This window comes from Pelmatolapia mariae, linkage group LG22 (assembly GCF_036321145.2).
Source record: "Pelmatolapia mariae isolate MD_Pm_ZW linkage group LG22, Pm_UMD_F_2, whole genome shotgun sequence".
In the NCBI taxonomy this organism is placed as follows: domain Eukaryota; kingdom Metazoa; phylum Chordata; class Actinopteri; order Cichliformes; family Cichlidae; genus Pelmatolapia; species Pelmatolapia mariae.
This window is the reverse complement of record NC_086245.2, coordinates 4,251,702-4,270,899: the sequence shown is the minus strand read 5'-3', so window position 1 is coordinate 4,270,899 and position 19,198 is coordinate 4,251,702. Positions and strand designations below refer to the sequence as shown.

The following is a 19,198-nucleotide window of genomic DNA, read 5'->3' as shown; positions in this document are numbered from 1 at the left end:
GCACAAATACTCCAATTTGAGTCTCAACTGAAGTCATATTTCAAGTCTTGATACTTCTAAACTTCTGTAAACTGGCAAACGCTGTTTTTTTAAACAGCATTTTGAATTATTAAACAGTGTTTTTTATGCCATTTCTTAACCAAATGGGTTAAGAAAAAAATTTGCACAGGAAAGTGCCAATTTTTGGCTTAGATGGCTTGCCATATACTAGGGGCTGCACGGTGCTAACGGGTTAACGAGCTAACCGCACTGACGCGTTGACGCTCTGCAGCCCTCGCAAGGGGCGAGCTGCGTTAACTTGCTAAGATTTGCCGTGTTAATGCGGTTATGGTGTTAACGTCATTTTAACGAGGTTAACGCTTACAGCACTAATTAAAAGCTGTTAAAAACACCACGGCCTTATTAAACGCAGAGTAGTTTGGACCTAGAAGCAGGGTTCATACATCATCACTTAAAGACCAGATAGAAAAAGAAAAAGGAAAGAAAGAAAAGAAGCAGGATGAGGATGAAACAGACAACTGCTGCATCTTAAACTATACACAGCACCTGAAAGACAAGACCGAGGGAGGCACACACATGTTGCACTGTATGAGCATTTGTTCATGAGACATCCTTAAAAGTGAGGGTGAGACACAATGCAGCAACCCACAGCAGCTTTTGTGGCAGGTCTTACTGAGTTTTCTTTTTTATATATATGTGGAGTCTCACCTGCGTAAAGGTAAAGTCTATTTTTTGTCAGTTAAATGAAAAAACGGAGACGGGTGGACCTGAATGCGTCTGTAGTTTACGCGCGGCCCCTGAATGCATCAATCAGATCACAGAATAAGGAAGCAGCGAGGAGCAGACACGGAGAGGAATATTCGGTCTAATGGAGAGGAATAAATCTGAGTTTATTCCGGATAAGATGACTTTATTTGGATTAAAATGTTTGTGATCGCAGCTTTGGTCCTTGTGGGGACAGGACTGACGGTAAACAGCGGTGAGTTTTAGTGTTTTTACGTTCATGAGGCGGGTTCAAATCCAAAGTAAATAGTGACGTTAAAAATGAACATTTCAGACGAGTTTTATAAACTTTTATAAAGTTTTTATGCATTTATTTTCAGCTAAGCTTACTTTCAGTTATGTTTTTTTAATAATGTTGAGGTTATTCATCAGTTTCAGTGTTACTACCGGTTTAATGTGGCCCTTATGTGTCAGAGAGAAGGTTTAGGAAGTTGATAGCGGATGTTTTTAAACTTAACCCTGATCACAGCTCTCTGCAGGGTTAAAGAGATCTGTGCAGAGGACAGCACCGTGCTCTGTCCTCACTAAATGATAAACACAGATTACATCTGTGCTGCTGAAGAGCTCTCACTGCTTTTTAAAGGAGCTCTCTGTGTTTCTCTGTTCCTCCCTCATGGTTCAGGAATATTCTAGATTTCTCTGTTTTAATGAACAAAGTCAAGTTTCAGTGAAGACGACAGACACAGAAAGGTGATCAAAATTAATACTCTGTCCTCCCTCCCAGCCTAAACTCCATTTACAAATACAGCGACACAAACTCACCTCAACATGTAAATCTGAAATTATTAAAAACAATTAAACATTTAATAAAAAGGATCCAGGCTCTGAGTTTAAAGTAATGCTGAGGTTGAGTTAAAGTTTTGGAGGGTAAAAAACACTTGTTAGCAAAACTTTTTTTCTTTAACAATTAAAGAAAATAGTTTGATGTTTTTTTCCTTTCAGAGAAAATTTGAAGAACTCTGCAGTCAACCCTCAGTTATTTTCAGTGTATTTGAATGTTTACATTTCTAAGTTTCCAGCTGAGACTGAAATCACTGCATTACAGATTGAAGCTTCAAAGAAAGACGTGTTTATGATGTTGGAGACGAAGGTTTGGGTCCAAATCTCTGATTTATTTCTGACCTTCACAGTTTGAAAGAAGCAAGAACAGAAAAATCGTTCAGTTCCAAACTGTGACAGAAATAACACAGATGATTATTTACTGCTGCTCACTGATTGTTCATGACTGAAATAGCAAAGGGCCAGAGCTTCTGATCCATTGATCTGCAAACATACCTGCCCAGTAAAACATCAGAGCTCATCCTGAACATGAGTCACATGGAGCTTCTCAGCTGTGTGGGATAAAAACATTTCCTCCTGTGTGACTTTCAGAGACTCACTCCCTCCATTACTGCTACACGGGCCTCTCCAAACCTGTCGGCCTCCCGGGCATCCACGAGTTCACAGCCATGGGTTTGCTGGACGGCAGGATGATCGACTACTTTGACAGCGAGAATCAGAGGAAAGTTCCCAAACAGGACTGGATGAGAGAGCGTTTACCTGCTGATTACTGGGAAAGAGGCACACTGACCCGCAAGAGCAAGCAGCAGTGGTTCAAGGTCAACATCGGCATCCTGATGGAGCGAATGAGACAGAATGACTCAGACAGTAAGTCTTTGCTGTGTTTTAATGATTTAATCACTCAGGTAAAATCCACAAAATCTGAATGATCAATAATCAATAACAAAGCACGAAATGAACTAAATTAAACTGTCTGTAGAGAAATGTTTGAGCTTGGAGTTCTTCAACTCAGGAACAAATTGTTCCTGCTAATTGGTTTAAATTAAAAAGTTTTTAGTGATTTTAATCATGTTCTTCATCATCTTTTCTCCTCTGATGTTTATTTAAACATTTATTTTTTTTATTTCCCCCTCCTGCTGTCAGACCTCCATGTTCTTCAGTGGATGCTGGGCTGTGAGCGTGAAAAGCAGCCTGACGGCACGCTCAGGTTTGTCCGAGGCATGGACAAGTACGCCTACGATGGAAACGACTTCCTGTCCTTCAATGATACAAACGGAGTCTGGGTCGCTCCGATTCCGGAGGCAGAACCCACCAAGAGGAAGTGGGACGGCGTCCAGGTGCTGAAAGAGTACACCAAGGGATACCTGGAGAACGAGTGCATCAATTGGCTGAGCAAGTTTGTGACTTATGGACAAGAGCAGCTCAAAAAGAAATGTATGTATGACATTTTTTTTAAATGTGCTTTTAAATTCATTATTAGTGAAGTCTATAGTTTTAGTAATAATGAATTACTCTACCTAAATTCATGAAATCCTTTTGTCCATTTTTAGGTCAATGTGTGACAACATTTCACATTAAAAAGCATCAACAATGTTTTTCATAAAATTTCTGATATTTATATTTTTAAACTTTTGTAAATTAAGTTTAAATATGAGCTGTATGTAACATCCTTTGTTTGGCAGAAATATCAGTTTTATTGGAACTAAAATAAATGCTCACAACATTTAACCAAATATTCCTTAAATACCAATCTGTCACTTTAACTGTCTGCATGTTTGCAGCCGGTATGATCCATGTTTGTAAAATGAAGCAGAGCCTCTCTGCAGGTTTAAACTATAAATCAGTCTTTAACAGATCAGGTCTCACTGTGTGAAAGCTCTATGGTGAAGTATCTGCAGCTCGTTCCACACAGTCTGTGAGATCCCTGCAGACCAGAATCACTGAGTACAGAATTAAACCTCTTTAATATATAAATGAACAAACATGTGTCTGTGGAGAAGCTTTGAGGATCAGCTTCCATAACAGTGTCAGAATAGAATCAGGTCAAATCAGCCAGTCGCATTTTTACTTTTTCCCAGATTAGATATTTCAATCAATCAATCAATCAAGGCTTTATTCGCCACATGCAGGTTGCCCTGCAGTGAAATGGGACCCCCCCCCCCCCCCACATGGGGATACAGGTCGGATATCGGTAGCGTTACACAGGGCTCGAAAAATCGCTAGCCCGACGTCCCGGGCCTAGCGATTTTTCCAGTCGGGCTACCAAAATCTATCTCAGCCCTGCCCACTGGGCTATCATAGAAAGGAAAAATATATGTCAATGCTTTTGCATTTTTTCGGAAATGTAGCTGGGTAATTATGTCATTGCGCTTGTTTTTTGCTTTCACTTTGCGATCGCGCGAACTGTGTATAGAGAGCGGCAGTACTAATTGGTGAGTGACGATTAATTGCGCACCAATTCCTCTGACATCGTCTTATCAATCGCTAGCTTACTATTCAAACCTGACAAGTGAAATCTCCCGCAGGAAGCTTAAACATGTGAGAGGTTGATCGCGCAGAGAATCGCTGAGCGTTATGTGAGTGCGTGTGTAAAGGCAGCAGGATATATATTTTAGTTCTGCTGAGCCAAATAAGACCGGTCAGGGTGAAGAAGTGACAGCCAAAGAAAAGCTTACCACAAAACAGAAAAGATATGACAAATCAGACTATGAGGGAAGAAAAAGTGCAACTTTATGACAAGCTAAATAACCAGGGGTGCACATAAGTGGTCCGCAGGTGCGCATTCGCTGTCAAAATAAAATACGCGCACAAGATAAGAAGTTGCAACGCGCGTTTGCGTCCATAAGATTTTCTGGAGGAGGACAGACATTTGTTTAGAACTCTTAAAGATGTCGAAGAAGCTCCTTTAAGCAATTACTTTGGTGTTCCTCCACCTCCAAAGAAATGTCAGATGGAGTCCGAACCACAAAAGAAGCGCGTATTCTAGGAAAAGTGGTTGCAGGTGATGAACGCACAGAGATGTGGTGCAGAATATGCTGTGAAAATCCCACTCTAGCGGACAAAAACACTGCCTTTTATATGGACGCAAACGCGCGTTGCAACTTCTTATCTGGTGCGCGTCTTTTATTTTGACAGCAAATGCGCACATGCGGACCACTTATGTGCACCCGTGTAAATAACATAATGTTCTGCCGGGTGTGTTGTTGGTTTTCCCTCGATTTCTGAGTCGACAAGTGCCTTTGTTACTGGGACCAGTAATTTTAAGAAAGGCCCCCATTAGAACCCATGAGAAATGCAAGAAATGCATTATTGCTCAGTCTGCAATATCTTTCCCAGAACAAACACCAATTGCAAAGAACATACTAAAAATAAACCTGAAAAATCTGTTTAGAACAGCGTACTATGTTGCAAAGAGTGAACTACCACTGGCAAAATTTAGCAGTCTTTGCAAACTTAAAAAAAATGGCCTAGATCTTGGTTCCACTTGCCTCTTACCCGTGACTTCAGTGGAAATTTCAAATTGAGGATCTGACACAGACTGATTCATGTTCTACACAGTTCTTACAAGTTCATAGATATTTCTGTTCAATTAGAACCAAGTATTTGAGTTGATGATCGTAATTTATATACAATGTTGTAATTTGTGTTTCAACAATTTTTTGATTAATGTCACTTACAATATTATACTTTAATGTATAATATTGTAAAGGAAACGAAACAGGAAACAAAACATCAATCAAAAAATTGCTCTCTTTTTTATTCGGGCTACTTAAATTTATTTTGGGCTACCACAAACTGAAGAGTCCCTGCCCGAAGGGCTACCAGGGATTTTGAAATTTTGCGAGCCCTGGTTACAGAAAAACACTGAAATATACACTACAATGGGAAAGTACAAGAGGAAAAAAAGAGACCTCTACTCATGCTGGGCTCCTGGGAGGACAGCATGAGAACAGGAAACAAAAAAAACTCCTCTGCACAAAAAAGCACATAAATGTCCTCAGCACAACATTATGGAGCACCTGACAAGCCACAGGGGTGGGTAAGGGGTGAGGAGTAATCCGAAGCAAACACAGCAGCCGTCCTGCCCTGCGCTATTATTCCAGCGCGGCCCCAGACCCGCCGTGTTCTCCAGGAGGGAACAAGCATCAAAGGCGTTTGGAAAGGGAGGGGGGATGAGTGAGTGCGTATCAGTTTATGTGTGTGTGTGTCCAGAGTTCAGCTGAGACAGCGTCCTTCGCCCTGCCAGGCTAAGTAAACAGTCTTCCAGCCAACCCAGGTGGCCTTGCATGGGATGGGAAGAACAGTCTAAGCACAGTCGTTATCAGGGTGTTGTTGTTCATCTCCAGCCTTGAGACCACAGCTGGCACCGAAGGGATAGCCACATTATGATGGTGGTTTTTACTTTAATGCGAACAACTCATATGAATTTCAAAGCTGTTCTAACACACTGGTCTCTCAATCTCCCGTTGGAGAGCCGTGAGCTTCTCCATGATGTTATCAGACTTACACTCCGTGATGTTGTCCTTCTTGTGCTCAAAGAGCAGATTCTGAGAACTCACGACCGCAGTGAGCTTCTCCAAGATGTGATCCAATTTTCGCTCAGAGGTCTTGTTCTGAGAATTCACGGCAGCCGCAAGCTTTTCCAAGATCTTATCCGTGCTGCACTCAATGAGCCCATTTTGAGAAACTCACGCCTCGTCCCATCGTTTCAATCCCAGCGGGCAGCCTTGTGGGGGTTTGAACAGCCGGTTCCGCTTTCTTAATTCTTCGATAAGTCAGGGCCAAGCCAGCTCCAATCAGCAAGAACCCTGTTATCATGGTTCTGAATAGGTAGATATCTTCAGCACTCAGGCTCAGCCGAGCCCAGACTTCTCGTTGAGAAAAGGGTGTCAACTGCATTCAGGGACCAGTTGATCAAATCCATAATTCCTCTTTTAGGTTTTAGAAAACAGACTGTGAGAGAGTGTTCCAGGGAAAAGTAATACAAAAAACACGAGACTAGACAAGGACACAAGAGGCTAAGCAGGGAAGATAAGGGAGAGGAGGAGGAGGGAGGAGGAGGAGAGGAGAAAAGTGCGACCGCCGAGAGCCAAACGAGACTTTTCTTCTTTGGTGACGCGTCATTATTCACAGAGTGACCTACACACAGAAAAAAGAAGAAAAGCAGTGCGACCAACTCCCAACCAGTTTTCATGGTCTCATGGAGGTTACCAACCTATTTTTCCTTGTGTGACCGACACTTTAATACTTACAGCTCATATAAGACATTCAGTACCAGCTGATTCATTCTTTAATGTGTCACAGATAAACCACATTCATTAAATCAGTGTTACAGTATCACATGTAGTGACACAGTTTTCCATTTCCTGCTTCCAGCTCCACCTGACGTGTACTTGTTTGCAAAGAAGGCCAAAGTGCAGACAAACCTCATCCTGAGCTGCCTCGCCACAGGCTTCTACCCCAAAGACATCATCATGAAGATCAGAAGGAACGGACGTGTTCTGAATGCAGACGACGGCCTGACGAGCTCAGGAGTTCTTCCAAATAACGATGAGACCTTCCAGAGACGAGACCATGTGGAGATTTTGAAGTCTGACCTGTCAAACTTCAGCTGTGAAGTCGTTCATAAGGCGACCCGTGTGAATGAGATGAAGACTTGGGGTAAGAAACTTTTTATTGTCTCTGTTGTTGATCATAACTTTGTTTCTTCAGTCAGAGCCTGGAGCTCCTCTGTGTCCAGCAGATCTGCATCATTACTGTCCTGATCACAGTCCTGAGGTCAGATCCATGTCAGTCCATCTAGAACAAAGCTAGCATGTCACATGTAGCCCAGCTCTGCAGCCCTGAAGAAGCAGAGGAGCGATCTCCTCCAGAGAATCACTGAATAGTTCCAGATATGAACAGTTTCTGTTTCAGTGCCGTCCCCTCTCACTGACCTCCTGCTCTGCTTCACCTGTTGTTGCTCCACATCACTGCTGTCAGATCACTGACTTCATCATGACTGTGGCTTCAAATCTACATCTCAGTAACAAACAGCAGCAAATAACTGACAGTGACCTCAACCTGAAACTTGTGTCTGTGTTTCAGACATCAGTGACCATGAAGAGGACCCTGAACCAGGACCTGGAGCTCTGATCTGCGTAGTTGCAGGAGTCGTGGTATTTGCTGTAGCTGTGGGTCTGATCTTGTATAAAAAAGGCTGTCTTAGTAAGTCCAGTGTGCTGTTGTGTGTAATTATTGTTGAGTGGAGTTCAAATGTTTGACTTTGTATCCTGTAAAAGTGAAACTGTGCTGGTCTCAGTGATAACATGGAGCTCTGTTACTGATCATCACATTTGAAACACATGAAGAAAATCAGCTGATACAGTTTCAGCATTTAAACATCACAGCAGCTGCTCCAGTCTTTCAGCCTTCAAACACTTCACTTATTATTTTATTAGGACTTCATGAGGGGGTCAAAGGTCACAGGTCAGTCATGTGACATGATGTCAGACTCTTCCTGTCTGCAGCTTCTGATCCAATAACTTTGACCCCTCTGGGACATAAATGTAGTTTTTCTGTGCAGAACAGAAATGATTGATGTTTGCTGATAGTGTGCAGCTCGTCTCCTCCACCATCTCCACTCAGACACGTCTGCATGTAGAACTGTGAAACATTTCAACTACATTTAGTCTGGATTACAGTAAACTGTAGGATTACACTTCAGCATGAGATTCATTCACACTGCATGTTAATGAACATGTTGCTGACTGAGGTCTGATGATGGTATCAGAGTTGGTCTGAAGCTCACTGAGCTGCTTCACACATGTAGAACAAACCACTGAGTTCATCCATGATCACTGGCAGTCTGTGTTACGTCTGTTTACAGGAGGCAGACGTGTAGCCAGCTTCATCAAAGGTAACATCTTTATTTTTCTGTCTTATAAAGTAGAGATTGCACGACACCACTTTTTTATGTCTGATACCGATATCATAAATTTGGATATCTGCCAATACCGATATGAACTTCATATAGAGTATTTTATAATCAATAAAACTGTTTTTAAAAATATCTTCCTGCATTTTATATAAGTTCATACTCAAGTTTAAAAAAACATAACACTAAAGCTATTCTGTTATACCTGTATGCAAAAAATACACTGCACCCAAAATATTTCATAGTTCAGCAATACTGATCAATCTAATAAACTTAAACCTGCACCATCCTCCCTATTCTGGTATTTTAAACAATATTTAGCAGAAATATCAAACAACCTAACTAACAGGGTTGCCAACTCCCAGCAAAAAAATAGGGAACCACCCTCAGCCTCGCGATGCTTAATAGATGTACATGTGAATTTAATGCATGTGTAAAACAAAAGCACAGAAATCAATTATTGTTCTACAATAATTAAATAGATTCAACATCTTTCTTCAACAGAATTGCAGACTACACAGATGGTACCTTCCCAAAGGAAAAAGTACTATAGCTTACTAGGGTGTATATTAGACTTAATAGTTACTATATACAATAGGGGTGGGCGGTATAAACGGTATACGGTAGAAACTATATAAATTTGGCCAACGGTAGAGATTTTGACTATACCGCTCTATTGCGATAGCACATGTTGATGGTGTCATCAAGCTGCACCTGTTTTGGTCGAAAGCATTGCAGCGGCTGCAAACAACATCATCTGCAAATTATGCCGGGCGGCAGTAATGGCAAAGAGACGAAGCACATTTGGAATATGGGGAAAGCCAAAACCTGCGCTTCCTCCACTTCCACACCATTGATTCATTAATGTTGAATTCTCTCACAGCTGCTCTATTCCCATGTTGTTGCAGTATATTAATGACTAACCTCGTATTGTGGATGGATTATCTCAGCTGTTCTCCTGACTGAAGTTTGGTCCGTTTACAGCATCCTGCCATGCGATTGCATTTGTCCCTAACCACCAGAAACCCTCACATTAACTTTTATCCAGTGGAAAAAAGTTAGCGTTCATCCTCCAGCTTCACTGTGTTTATATTATGCTAACATAGCTGTGTAGCTAGCAATCACGTAGCACATCATTATATACCAGCTAGTCCAACTTCAGTAACCCTACAAACGTCACTGCTGTTTAGTTTTCTGTCTTCATTTATGTTGGAAGTGATAGCAGAGCTGTACGTTTGAATTTTTTCAGAAATCTCTCAGTCAGAACATGCTATATCATGTTTAGGTGGAAGCTAGCGAGCTAACTTCCTGCTAACTTCTAACTCCGTTGAATTTAATACATTCTGTTTTCATGGACGTCTGGATGTTAAACTTAATTGTTACACCTGGTAAAGCAGCAATGCTGATCATTTTATTAAAGATGAAAGAATTTAGACAGTTTGTAACTCTCAGTGATGAGTGATCGTTTGACTTTGGGACCTGAAGCAGACGGAGTTTTGGACCCAGTTTTGGATTACTCCGCTAGACTCCTGACTACGGTAGCCGTAATGCTCCGACAATCCATCAAGCGGTGCGGCTTCATAGCTTACCAAAGTCGTACTAAAACATTAAGACAGATTTTTAGCGCTGTGTACTACATAAAATCGGTTCGAGGTCAGTAAGCACAACCAGAATTCATACATAAGGCGCACTGTCGAATTTTGAGAAAATTAAAGGATTTTAAGTGTGCCTTATAGTTTGTAAAATACGTTATACAGAAGAAAAGAATATATTACGATATATATCGTTACCGCACATGCTTCAAATTATACCGTGATATGGATTTTAGGCCATATTGCCCAGCCCTAATATACAATAATGGATTCCTATACATTTGGGCTCCTGTTCCTGTGGGTGGCGCTGTCACTTGGTGTTTCGCTCGCTTTGTGGTAGAGTATCACTTCCTGTTCCTGCTCAAACACAGTGGTGTTTCTGAGTAGCTTTTCTGCTTAGCAATTTAATTGAAATCTTTTGATACATCCCTTTTCATAGTATAATCTTAACGTGCTTCATCTGAATCACCCTTTCTGTGTGCTCACTACCTAATTTATAGCCAAAGTATTCACTCACTGTCTCTTTACTGTTTCGCTAGCTTAGCTCGTAGCCGACTCGTTAGCACCATGGCTACTTCACCTGTCCCTGTTGCACTTTCCTGCTCATTGCGTCAGATGTTTAGTTACTCCTCGGCCTCCTTTAGCAGTAATGATACCTGTAACAAATGTAGCATATTTGCAGCTCTGGAGGCCAGGATTACTGAATTGGCGACTCGGCTTCGCACCCTTCATTCACCCGTAGCTAGGGATGGGTATCGTTTAGGTTTTATCCGATACCGGTGCCAAGCCGGTACTTTTGAAACGGTGCCGGTGCTTAAACGGTGCTCAAACCGGTGCTTAAAGAATGGAGAACACAAAATTGGTCCAAAAACCTTTCATGTTTAGCTGTTTTTTTTGTAAAAAGATAACAATGTTAGCCTTTTCTGCAGCTATAGGGCATATATGGTATCACTCTTGGCTGGAAGCAGTGCTTAAACAATGGAAAAAACACAAAACTGGTCCAAAAACCTCTCATGTTTAACTGTTTTCCACTTTTTCTTTGGTCATTTTAGCCTTTTTGGCCAGGGTGAAGGGAGTATCTGCCATCAAACAAGAAGACAGCCGCACGTAACTACGTCGGTGTTTGCTAGTTCACCTTACATGCATTAATGTAATAACGTGGTTAGCCTACTCAACGTAAATTACACACGAACAACATTAAGCTACTCACGCAGAGAAGAACGGCTGCTGCTGCCATCATCATCCGTCATCATTTCTGCTACACTGGCAGGGCTAGTAGGGGCCAGGACTCTACTCTTCGAGTTTTTGGGGGATGTTGCTAACTCCAGGTCCGATAACAGGCACCACACCCCCAGTAGATGTGCTTAGTGTGAGGTCTCGCAGCAAGCTATCAAATACGGTGCATTTCTCGGCTTTAAAAAAAACGCTATGCGTCGCCAGGTGTTTCATCAGATTCGAGGTGTTACCTCCTTTGACAGTATCACCTTAAAGCACTTGTTGCAGGCTGCTGAGTTTGCATCTTTTGCTACGAAGTACAGCCAGACTTTTGACCGCTTCGCCTTGGGCATTTTTAATCTGTAGCTCTGCTCTAAAAGAACGTACGTACCTGGGCCCGCCTACTATCCTCGGAAACGTAAAATGATTGGCTAGAATTGGTTCAGGGAAAAAAAAAAAAGCACCGAAATGTGCGCTGCTTTTCGGTCTGGTTACTACCGTTTATGTCAGAACCGGTGCCATCATGGCACCGGACACCGGTACCCATCCCTACCCGTAGCTAGCCAGGCCCCTGTAGCTGGTGCAGCCGACGATAGCGTAGGCCCCGCTAGCTCTCCCCCGGCAGACCCCAAGCAGCTGGGGAACGAGGGCGGTTGGGTGACGGTGAGGAGGAAGCATAGTCTTAAACAGAAGCCCCAGGTACACCACCAACCTGTTCATGTGTCTAACCGTTTTTCCCCACTCGGCGACACACCCGCCGGGGGTCAAACTCTGGTAATTGGTGATTCTGTTCTCAGACATGTGAAGCTAGAGACACCGGCAACCATAGTCAATTGTCTTCCAGGGGCCAGAGCAGGCGACATTGAAGGAAATTTAAAACTGCTGGCTAAGGGTAAACGTAAATACAGTAAGATCATAATTCACGTCGGCAGTAATGACACCCGGTTACGCCAATCGGAGGTCACTAAAATCAATATTGAATCGGTGTGTAACTTTGCCAAAACAATGTCGGACTCTGTAGTTTTCTCTGGTCCCCTCCCCAATCAGACCAGGAGTGACATGTTTAGCCGCATGTTCTCCTTAAATTGCTGGCTGTCTGAGTGGTGTCCCAGAAACGATGTGGGCTTCATAGATAATTGGCAAACCTTCTGGAGGAAACCTGGTCTTGTTAGGAGAGACGGCATCCATCCCACTTTGGATGGAGCAGCTCTCATTTCTAGAAATATGGACAAGTTTATTAAACCCCCCAAAATATGACTATCCAGAGTTGGGACCAGGAAGCAGAGTTGCAGTCTTACACGCCTCTCTGCAGCTTCTCTCCTCCTGCTACCCCCCCCAAAAACCCATCTCCATTGAGACTGTGTCAGCTCCCAAAAAGACAAAAAACAAACCAAAAACCAGCAATAAAAAACTTAAACATAAAAAATCACAAAGAAAGAACAATACAGTATCCACATCTGAACCAAAGAGTAAAACAGTGAAATGTGGATTATTAAATATTAGGTCTCTCTCCTCCAAGTCTCTGTTAGTACATGACTTAATAATTGATCAACAAATCGATTTACTCTGCCTTACAGAAACCTGGTTGCAGCCGGATGATTATGTTAGTTTAAATGAATCAACACCCCCGAATCATTCTAACTACCAGAAACCTCGAAGCACAGGCCGAGGGGGCGGTGTGGCAGCAATTTTTCACACCAGTCTATTAATTAACGAAAGACCAAGACGTACTTTTAATTCATTTGAAAGCCTGATGCTTAGCCTCGTCCACCCCAGCTGTAAAACTCAGAAACCAGTCTTACTTGTTATTATCTATCGTCCACCTGGGCCTTACACAGAGTTTCTCTCTGATTTCTCAGACTTTTTATCTGATTTAGTGCTCAGCTCAGATAAAATAATTATTGTGGGTGATTTTAACATCCATGTAGATGCTAAAAATGACAGCCTCAACATTGCATTTAATCTGTTATTAGACTCAATTGGCTTCTGTCAAAATGTAAAAGAACCCACCCACCACTTTAATCACACTCTAGATCTTGTTTTAACATATGGCATAGAAACTGAACATTTAACAGTGTTTCCTGAAAACCCTCTGCTGTCTGATCATTTCCTGATAACATTTACATTTACAATAATTGATTACACAGCAGTGGAGAGTAGACTTTATCACAGTAGATGTCTTTCTGAAAGTGCTGTAACTAAGTTTAAGAATATAATCCACCCACTGTTATCATCTTCAATGCCCTGTACCAGCATAGAGCAGAGCAGCTATCTGAACGCTACTCCAACAGAGGTCGATTATCTTGTTAATAATTTTACCTCCTCACTACGTACGACTCTGGATACTGTAGCTCCTGTGAAAACTAAGGCCTCAAATCAGAAGTCCCTGACTCCGTGGTATAATTCTCAAACACGTAGCCTAAAGCAGATAACTCGTAAGCTGGAGAGGAAATGGCGTGTCACAAATTTAGAGGATCATCATTTAGCCTGGAGAAATAGTTTGCTGCTTTATAAGAAAGCCCTCCGCAAAGCCAGAACATCTTACTATTCATCACTGATTGAAGAAAATAAGAACAACCCCAGGTTTCTCTTCAGCACTGTAGCCAGGCTGACAAACAGTCAGAGCTCTACTGAGCCAACCATCCCTTTAACGTTAACTAGTAATGACTTCATGAACTTCTTCACAAATAAAATTTTTATCATTAGAGAAAAAATTACCAATAATCATCCCACAGATGTAATATTATCTACAGCTACTTTTAGTATCATTGATGTTCATTTAGACTCTTTTTCTCCAATCGATCTTTCTGAGTTAACTTCAATAATTAATTCCTCCAAACCATCAACGTGTCTTTTAGACCCCATTCCTACAACACTGCTTAAAGAAGTCCTGCCATTAATTAATTCTTCAATCTTAAATATGATCAACCTGTCTCTAATAATCTGCTATGTACCACAGGCCTTCAAGCTGGCTGTAGTTAAACCTTTACTCAAAAAGCATCTCTAGACCCAGCTGTCTTAGCTAATTATAGGCCAATCTCCAACCTTCCTTTCATATCAAACATCCTTGAAAGAGTAGTTGTCAAACAGCTAACAGATCATCTGCAGAGGAATGGCTTATTTGAAGAGTTTCAGTCAGGTTTCAGAGCTCATCACAGCACAGAAACAGCTTTAGTGAAGGTTACAAATGATCTTCTTATGGCCTCTGACAGTGGACTCATCTCTGTGCTTGTCCTGCTAGACCTCAGTGCAGCGTTCGATACTGTTGATCATAATATCCTATTAGAGCAATTGGAACATGCTGTAGGTATTACAGGTATTGCGCTGCAGTGGTTTGTATCATATCTATCTAATAGACTCCAATTTGTTCAAGTAAATGGAGAGTCCTCTTCACACACTAAGGTCTATTATGGTGTTCCACAGGGTTCAGTGCTAGGACCAATTCTGTTTACATTATACATGCTTCCCCTAGGCAGCATCATTAGAAGACATAGCATAAATTTTCACTGCTATGCAGATGATACGCAGCTCTATCTATCCATGAAGCCAGGTAACACACACCAATTAGTTAAACTGCAGGAATGTCTTAAAGACATAAAGACCTGGATGGCTGCTAACTTTCTGCTTCTTAATTCAGATCAAACTGAGGTTATTGTACTCGGCCCTGAAAATCTTAGAAATATGGTATCTAACCAGATTCTTGGATGGCATTACCTTGGCCTCCAGTAATGCTGTGAGGAACCTTGGAGTCATTTTTGACCAGGACATGTCCTTCAACGCACATATTAAACAAATATGTAAGACTGCTTTCTTCCATTTGTGCAACATCTCTAAAATTAGAAATATCCTGTCTCAGAGTGATGCTGAAAAACTAGTTCATGCATTTATTACTTCCAGGCTGGACGACTGTAATTCATTATTATCAGGATGTCCTAAAAACTCGCTGAAAAGTCTTCAGCTAATCCAAAATGCTGCAGCAAGAGTACTGACATATTTCTCCTGTATTGGCTTCCCTTCATTGGCTTCCTGTTAAATCCAGAATTGAATTCAAAATCCTGCTCCTCACTTACAAGGTCTTAAATAATCAGGCCCCATCTTATCTTAATGACCTTGTAGTAACATATCACCCTATTAGAGCACTTCGCTCTCACACTGCAGGCTTACTTGTTGTCCCTAGGGTATTTAAAAGTAGAATGGGAGGGAGAGCCTTCAGTTTTCAGGCCCCTCTTCTGTGGAACCAGCTTCCAGTTTGGATTCGGGAGACAGACACTATCTCTACTTTCAAGATTAGGCTTAAAACTTTCCTTTTTGCTAAAGCATATAGTTAGAGCTGGACCAGGTGACCCTGAATCCTCCCTTAGTTATGCTGCAATAGACGTAGACTGCCGGGGATTCCCATGATGCATCGGGTTTTTCCTTTCCAGTCACCTTCTCACTCACTATGTGTTAATAGACCTCTCTGCATCGAATCATATCTGTTATTAATCTCTGTCTCTCTTCCACAGCATGTCTTTATCCTGTTTTCCTTCTTTCACCCCAACCAATCACAGCAGATGGCCCCGCCCCTCCCTGAGCCTGGTTCTGCCGGAGGTTTCTTCCTGTTAAAAGGGAGTTTTTCCTTCCCACTGTCGCCAAAGTGCTTGCTCATAGGGGGTCATATGATTGTTGGGTTTTTCTCTGTATTTATTATTGTGCGATCTACTGTACAATATAAAGCGCCTTGAGGCGACTTTTGTTGTGATTTGGCGCTATATAAATAAAATTGAATTGAATCAGATGAAGACTTTGATTGTAAGATTCAGATAATTACTTATTAAAAATAGGGCTGGGCGATATGGCCTAAAATTCATATCGCGATATAATTTGAAGCATGTGCGATAACGATATATATCACGATATATTCTTTTCTTCTGTATAACGTATTTTCCACATTATAAAGCACACTTAAAATCCTTTAATTTTCTCAAAAATCGAGAGTGTGCCTTATGTATGAATTCTGGTTGTGCTTACTGACCTTGAACCGATTTTGGCGTATAGAAATCTGTTAAAAAATGTTTTAGTACAACTTTGGTAAGCCTGCTGATGGACTGCTTGATAGATTGTCAGAGCATTACGGCTGCCGTAGTGAGGAGGAATCTGGGTCCAAAACTCCGTCTGCTTCAGGTCCCAAAGTCAAACGAACACAGAGAGTTAAAAACAGTCTAAATTCTTTCATCTTTAATTAAATCATCAGCGTTGCTGCTTTATCGGATGTAACAATTAAGTTTAACATCCATGCATCCATGAAAACAGAATTTATTAAATTTAACGGAGTTAGAAGTTAACAGGAAGTTAGCTCGCTAGTTTACACCTAAACATTTCATACCATGTTCTGACAGAGATTTTTGAAACTAATTAAAACGTACAGCTCTGCTATCACTTCCAACATAAGTGAAGACAGAAACACTAAACAGCAGTGGCGTTTGCAGGGTTACCGAAGTTGGACTACCTGGTATATAATGTTGTGCTACGTGATTGCTAGCGACACAGCTATGTTAGCATAACATTAGCACAGTGAAGCTGGAGGATGAACGTCAACTTTTTTTCCACTCGATAAAAGTTAACGTGAGGGATTCTGGTGGTTAGGGACAAATGCAATCGCATAGCAGGATGCTATACACGGGCCAAACTTCAGTCAGGAGAACATAATTTACTGATGATAATGGTTGTAGCCGCTGTGATACTTTCTACCAAAACAGGCGCAGCTTGATGACATCATCAACATGCGCTATCGCGATATCGCGATATAGTCAAAATCTCTATCGTTGGCCAAATCTATATCGTTTCTATCGTATATCGTTTATATCGCCCACCCCTAATTAAAAACTAGACATTTTAAATGAAATAAGAAAGAAAAGTATTTCTTTGTACCCCCTTTTCCCTGTTAATGCCCTACCTGCCCCTCTTGGTGTTCAGAGACTCGAGTCAGTCTGAGTCGATCCATTAACACCTTTAATCTGACAGTAACAGGACAGTAGCTGTCTGTCAGTTTGGTCCCTGCAGGATCACAGACAGTCTGTGACTCAGGTCCCTTCAGCTACAGAGCTCTGCTCTCATGTTGGTCCCTGTGGTCAGTGTAGGATCAGCAGTTCATGTAACGAGCACATGTTTAACCTGTGGGAGAACACAAACCCACAGAGAGGCTCCAGCTGAGTTTGAACCCACAACCTTCCTGCTCAGTGAAACCACCACAGCACCTGCTCACATCCAAAATACTGCATCTACTGCTTCCATACTAGAGGAACTGCTCCTGACACTTCCTGTAAAGCACTTTCACCTGGTGGTGATGTTTGAAATAAAGTGTGGTGATTCTGATTAAGAGCAACTCCTTTAAATCAGCAGCACAGCAGATCTTTGGTTCCTGCTCTCTCCTCTGTTTGTGCAGCTCAGTCTGCTGCTCAGCTCCTTCCTTTACAACAGCTGGGCTCCACACAGCCAGCTGTGAGCTTTGGCTCCACCCTGCAGTGGTTTACACCTGAATCTAATGAGCAAAAGATTCCTGGTTCGATTCCCGGGGCAGACTCGGATCTCTCTGGGTCGTGCCAGGAAGAAGGAAACATGTGGAGCTTCCTGCTGCTTCACTATGTGCTCGTACAAAGATGTTCACGTGGTTTGAGACAATTTTCTGAATCTGAACTGATAAAATGCTTCATTCATAAGAATACAGATAAAAACAATCAGACATGAATCACTGCCTGAATAAAAGTATGTATTTTTTCTTTTTTGTTTGTTAAAACTGTATCTTGGGTTTATGGTAATGGTAAAAGACGTAAGCACTTTATTTCTCTGTTCTGGATTTAGTTAAATGTAAATTTTTCTGATATTTGAAATGTTTGTGTGCTAATAATATTTGTACAGCAGCAGTGCTGAAAACCTTAAAGCTGATTTTCATCTGCAGTCCTGAGCTGCTCGAGTCTTTCAGCCTTCAAACACTTCAGTTATTATTTTATTAGGACTTCATGAGGGGGTCAAAGGTCACATGTCAGTCATGTGACATAATGTCAGACTTTTCCTGTCTGCAGGTTCTGATCCAATAACTTTGACCCCTCTGGGACATAAATGTAGTTTTTCTGTGCAGAACAGAAATGATTGATGTTTGCTGATAGCGTGCAGCTCGTCTCCTCCACCATCTCCACTCAGACACGTCTGCATGTAGAACTGTGAAACATTTCAACTACATTTAGTCTGGATTACAGTAAACTGTAGGATTACTAAAATGGAGAGAATGTTGTCTCCAGGAGTTTTAGCTGATTTAGAGCGGCAAGGTATGGTGGGTGTGTTCCCGTTAAAGAACACAGAGGCAGCTTCCAAGTTTAGGTGATTTATTCAGCTGTGGTCTGTAGTAACGATACATAAAGCAACTATCAGTACAGCACACATAAAACATTCAACATGCCCAGACATAATTCTAGCACAGAGATAGCACAAGGAACTGTATTCTTTTTCTTTTTTTTTTTTTTTTTTTGTCTGTCCCATTTGGTTCTTTAGCCGTCAGAATTGTTGTCTGAAGACCAACAAGGATACCAAATGGATTTATTTTGCCAAATGGATCATCATGGCATTGCCGTATTGGTCCATTTGATCAACTTTTGTTGTTATTATTTATTTTATTTTCAGTAGTTACAGATGAGACAGACATGATTGGGGGATAGGAAAGGGAGAAAGAAAGAGAGGAAGGAAAAGAAAAACAGAAGGGAAAAGGGACAGTGAGAAAGGGCACTTACAAAGAGAAAGAGAAAAAAATCTCCTGGATCACCTGTTGAGAGAAAAAGAAGAGAAAACAAGCAAAAAAAAAACAAAGTAACATACTAAACACAACACCATCATGTTAATCTGGAACTGTATTCAACACTCACGTCTATAATAACTTCAA

The 19,198-nt window shown here is 41.5% G+C and overlaps 1 protein-coding gene across 2 annotated transcripts in view; it reads left to right on the top strand.

Moving 5' to 3' along the window:
- Positions 1–839: 839 nt before the first annotated feature.
- The window catches only part of LOC134619746 (class I histocompatibility antigen, F10 alpha chain-like), a 30,236-nt gene continuing 11,877 nt past the window's right edge, over positions 840–19,198 (top strand). The window contains exons 1-6 of one of the 2 annotated variants that reach the window (XM_063465576.1): positions 840–979; positions 2,155–2,430; positions 2,707–2,997; positions 6,940–7,224; positions 7,651–7,770; positions 8,432–8,461. In XM_063465576.1, coding sequence (XP_063321646.1) covers positions 925–979; positions 2,155–2,430; positions 2,707–2,997; positions 6,940–7,224; positions 7,651–7,770; positions 8,432–8,461 — 1,057 coding nt within the window. In that variant the 5' untranslated portion in view covers positions 840–924. The remainder of the gene's footprint in view (positions 980–2,154; positions 2,431–2,706; positions 2,998–6,939; positions 7,225–7,650; positions 7,771–8,431; positions 8,462–19,198) is intronic. The other variant, XM_063465577.1, reaches the window with a different exon arrangement.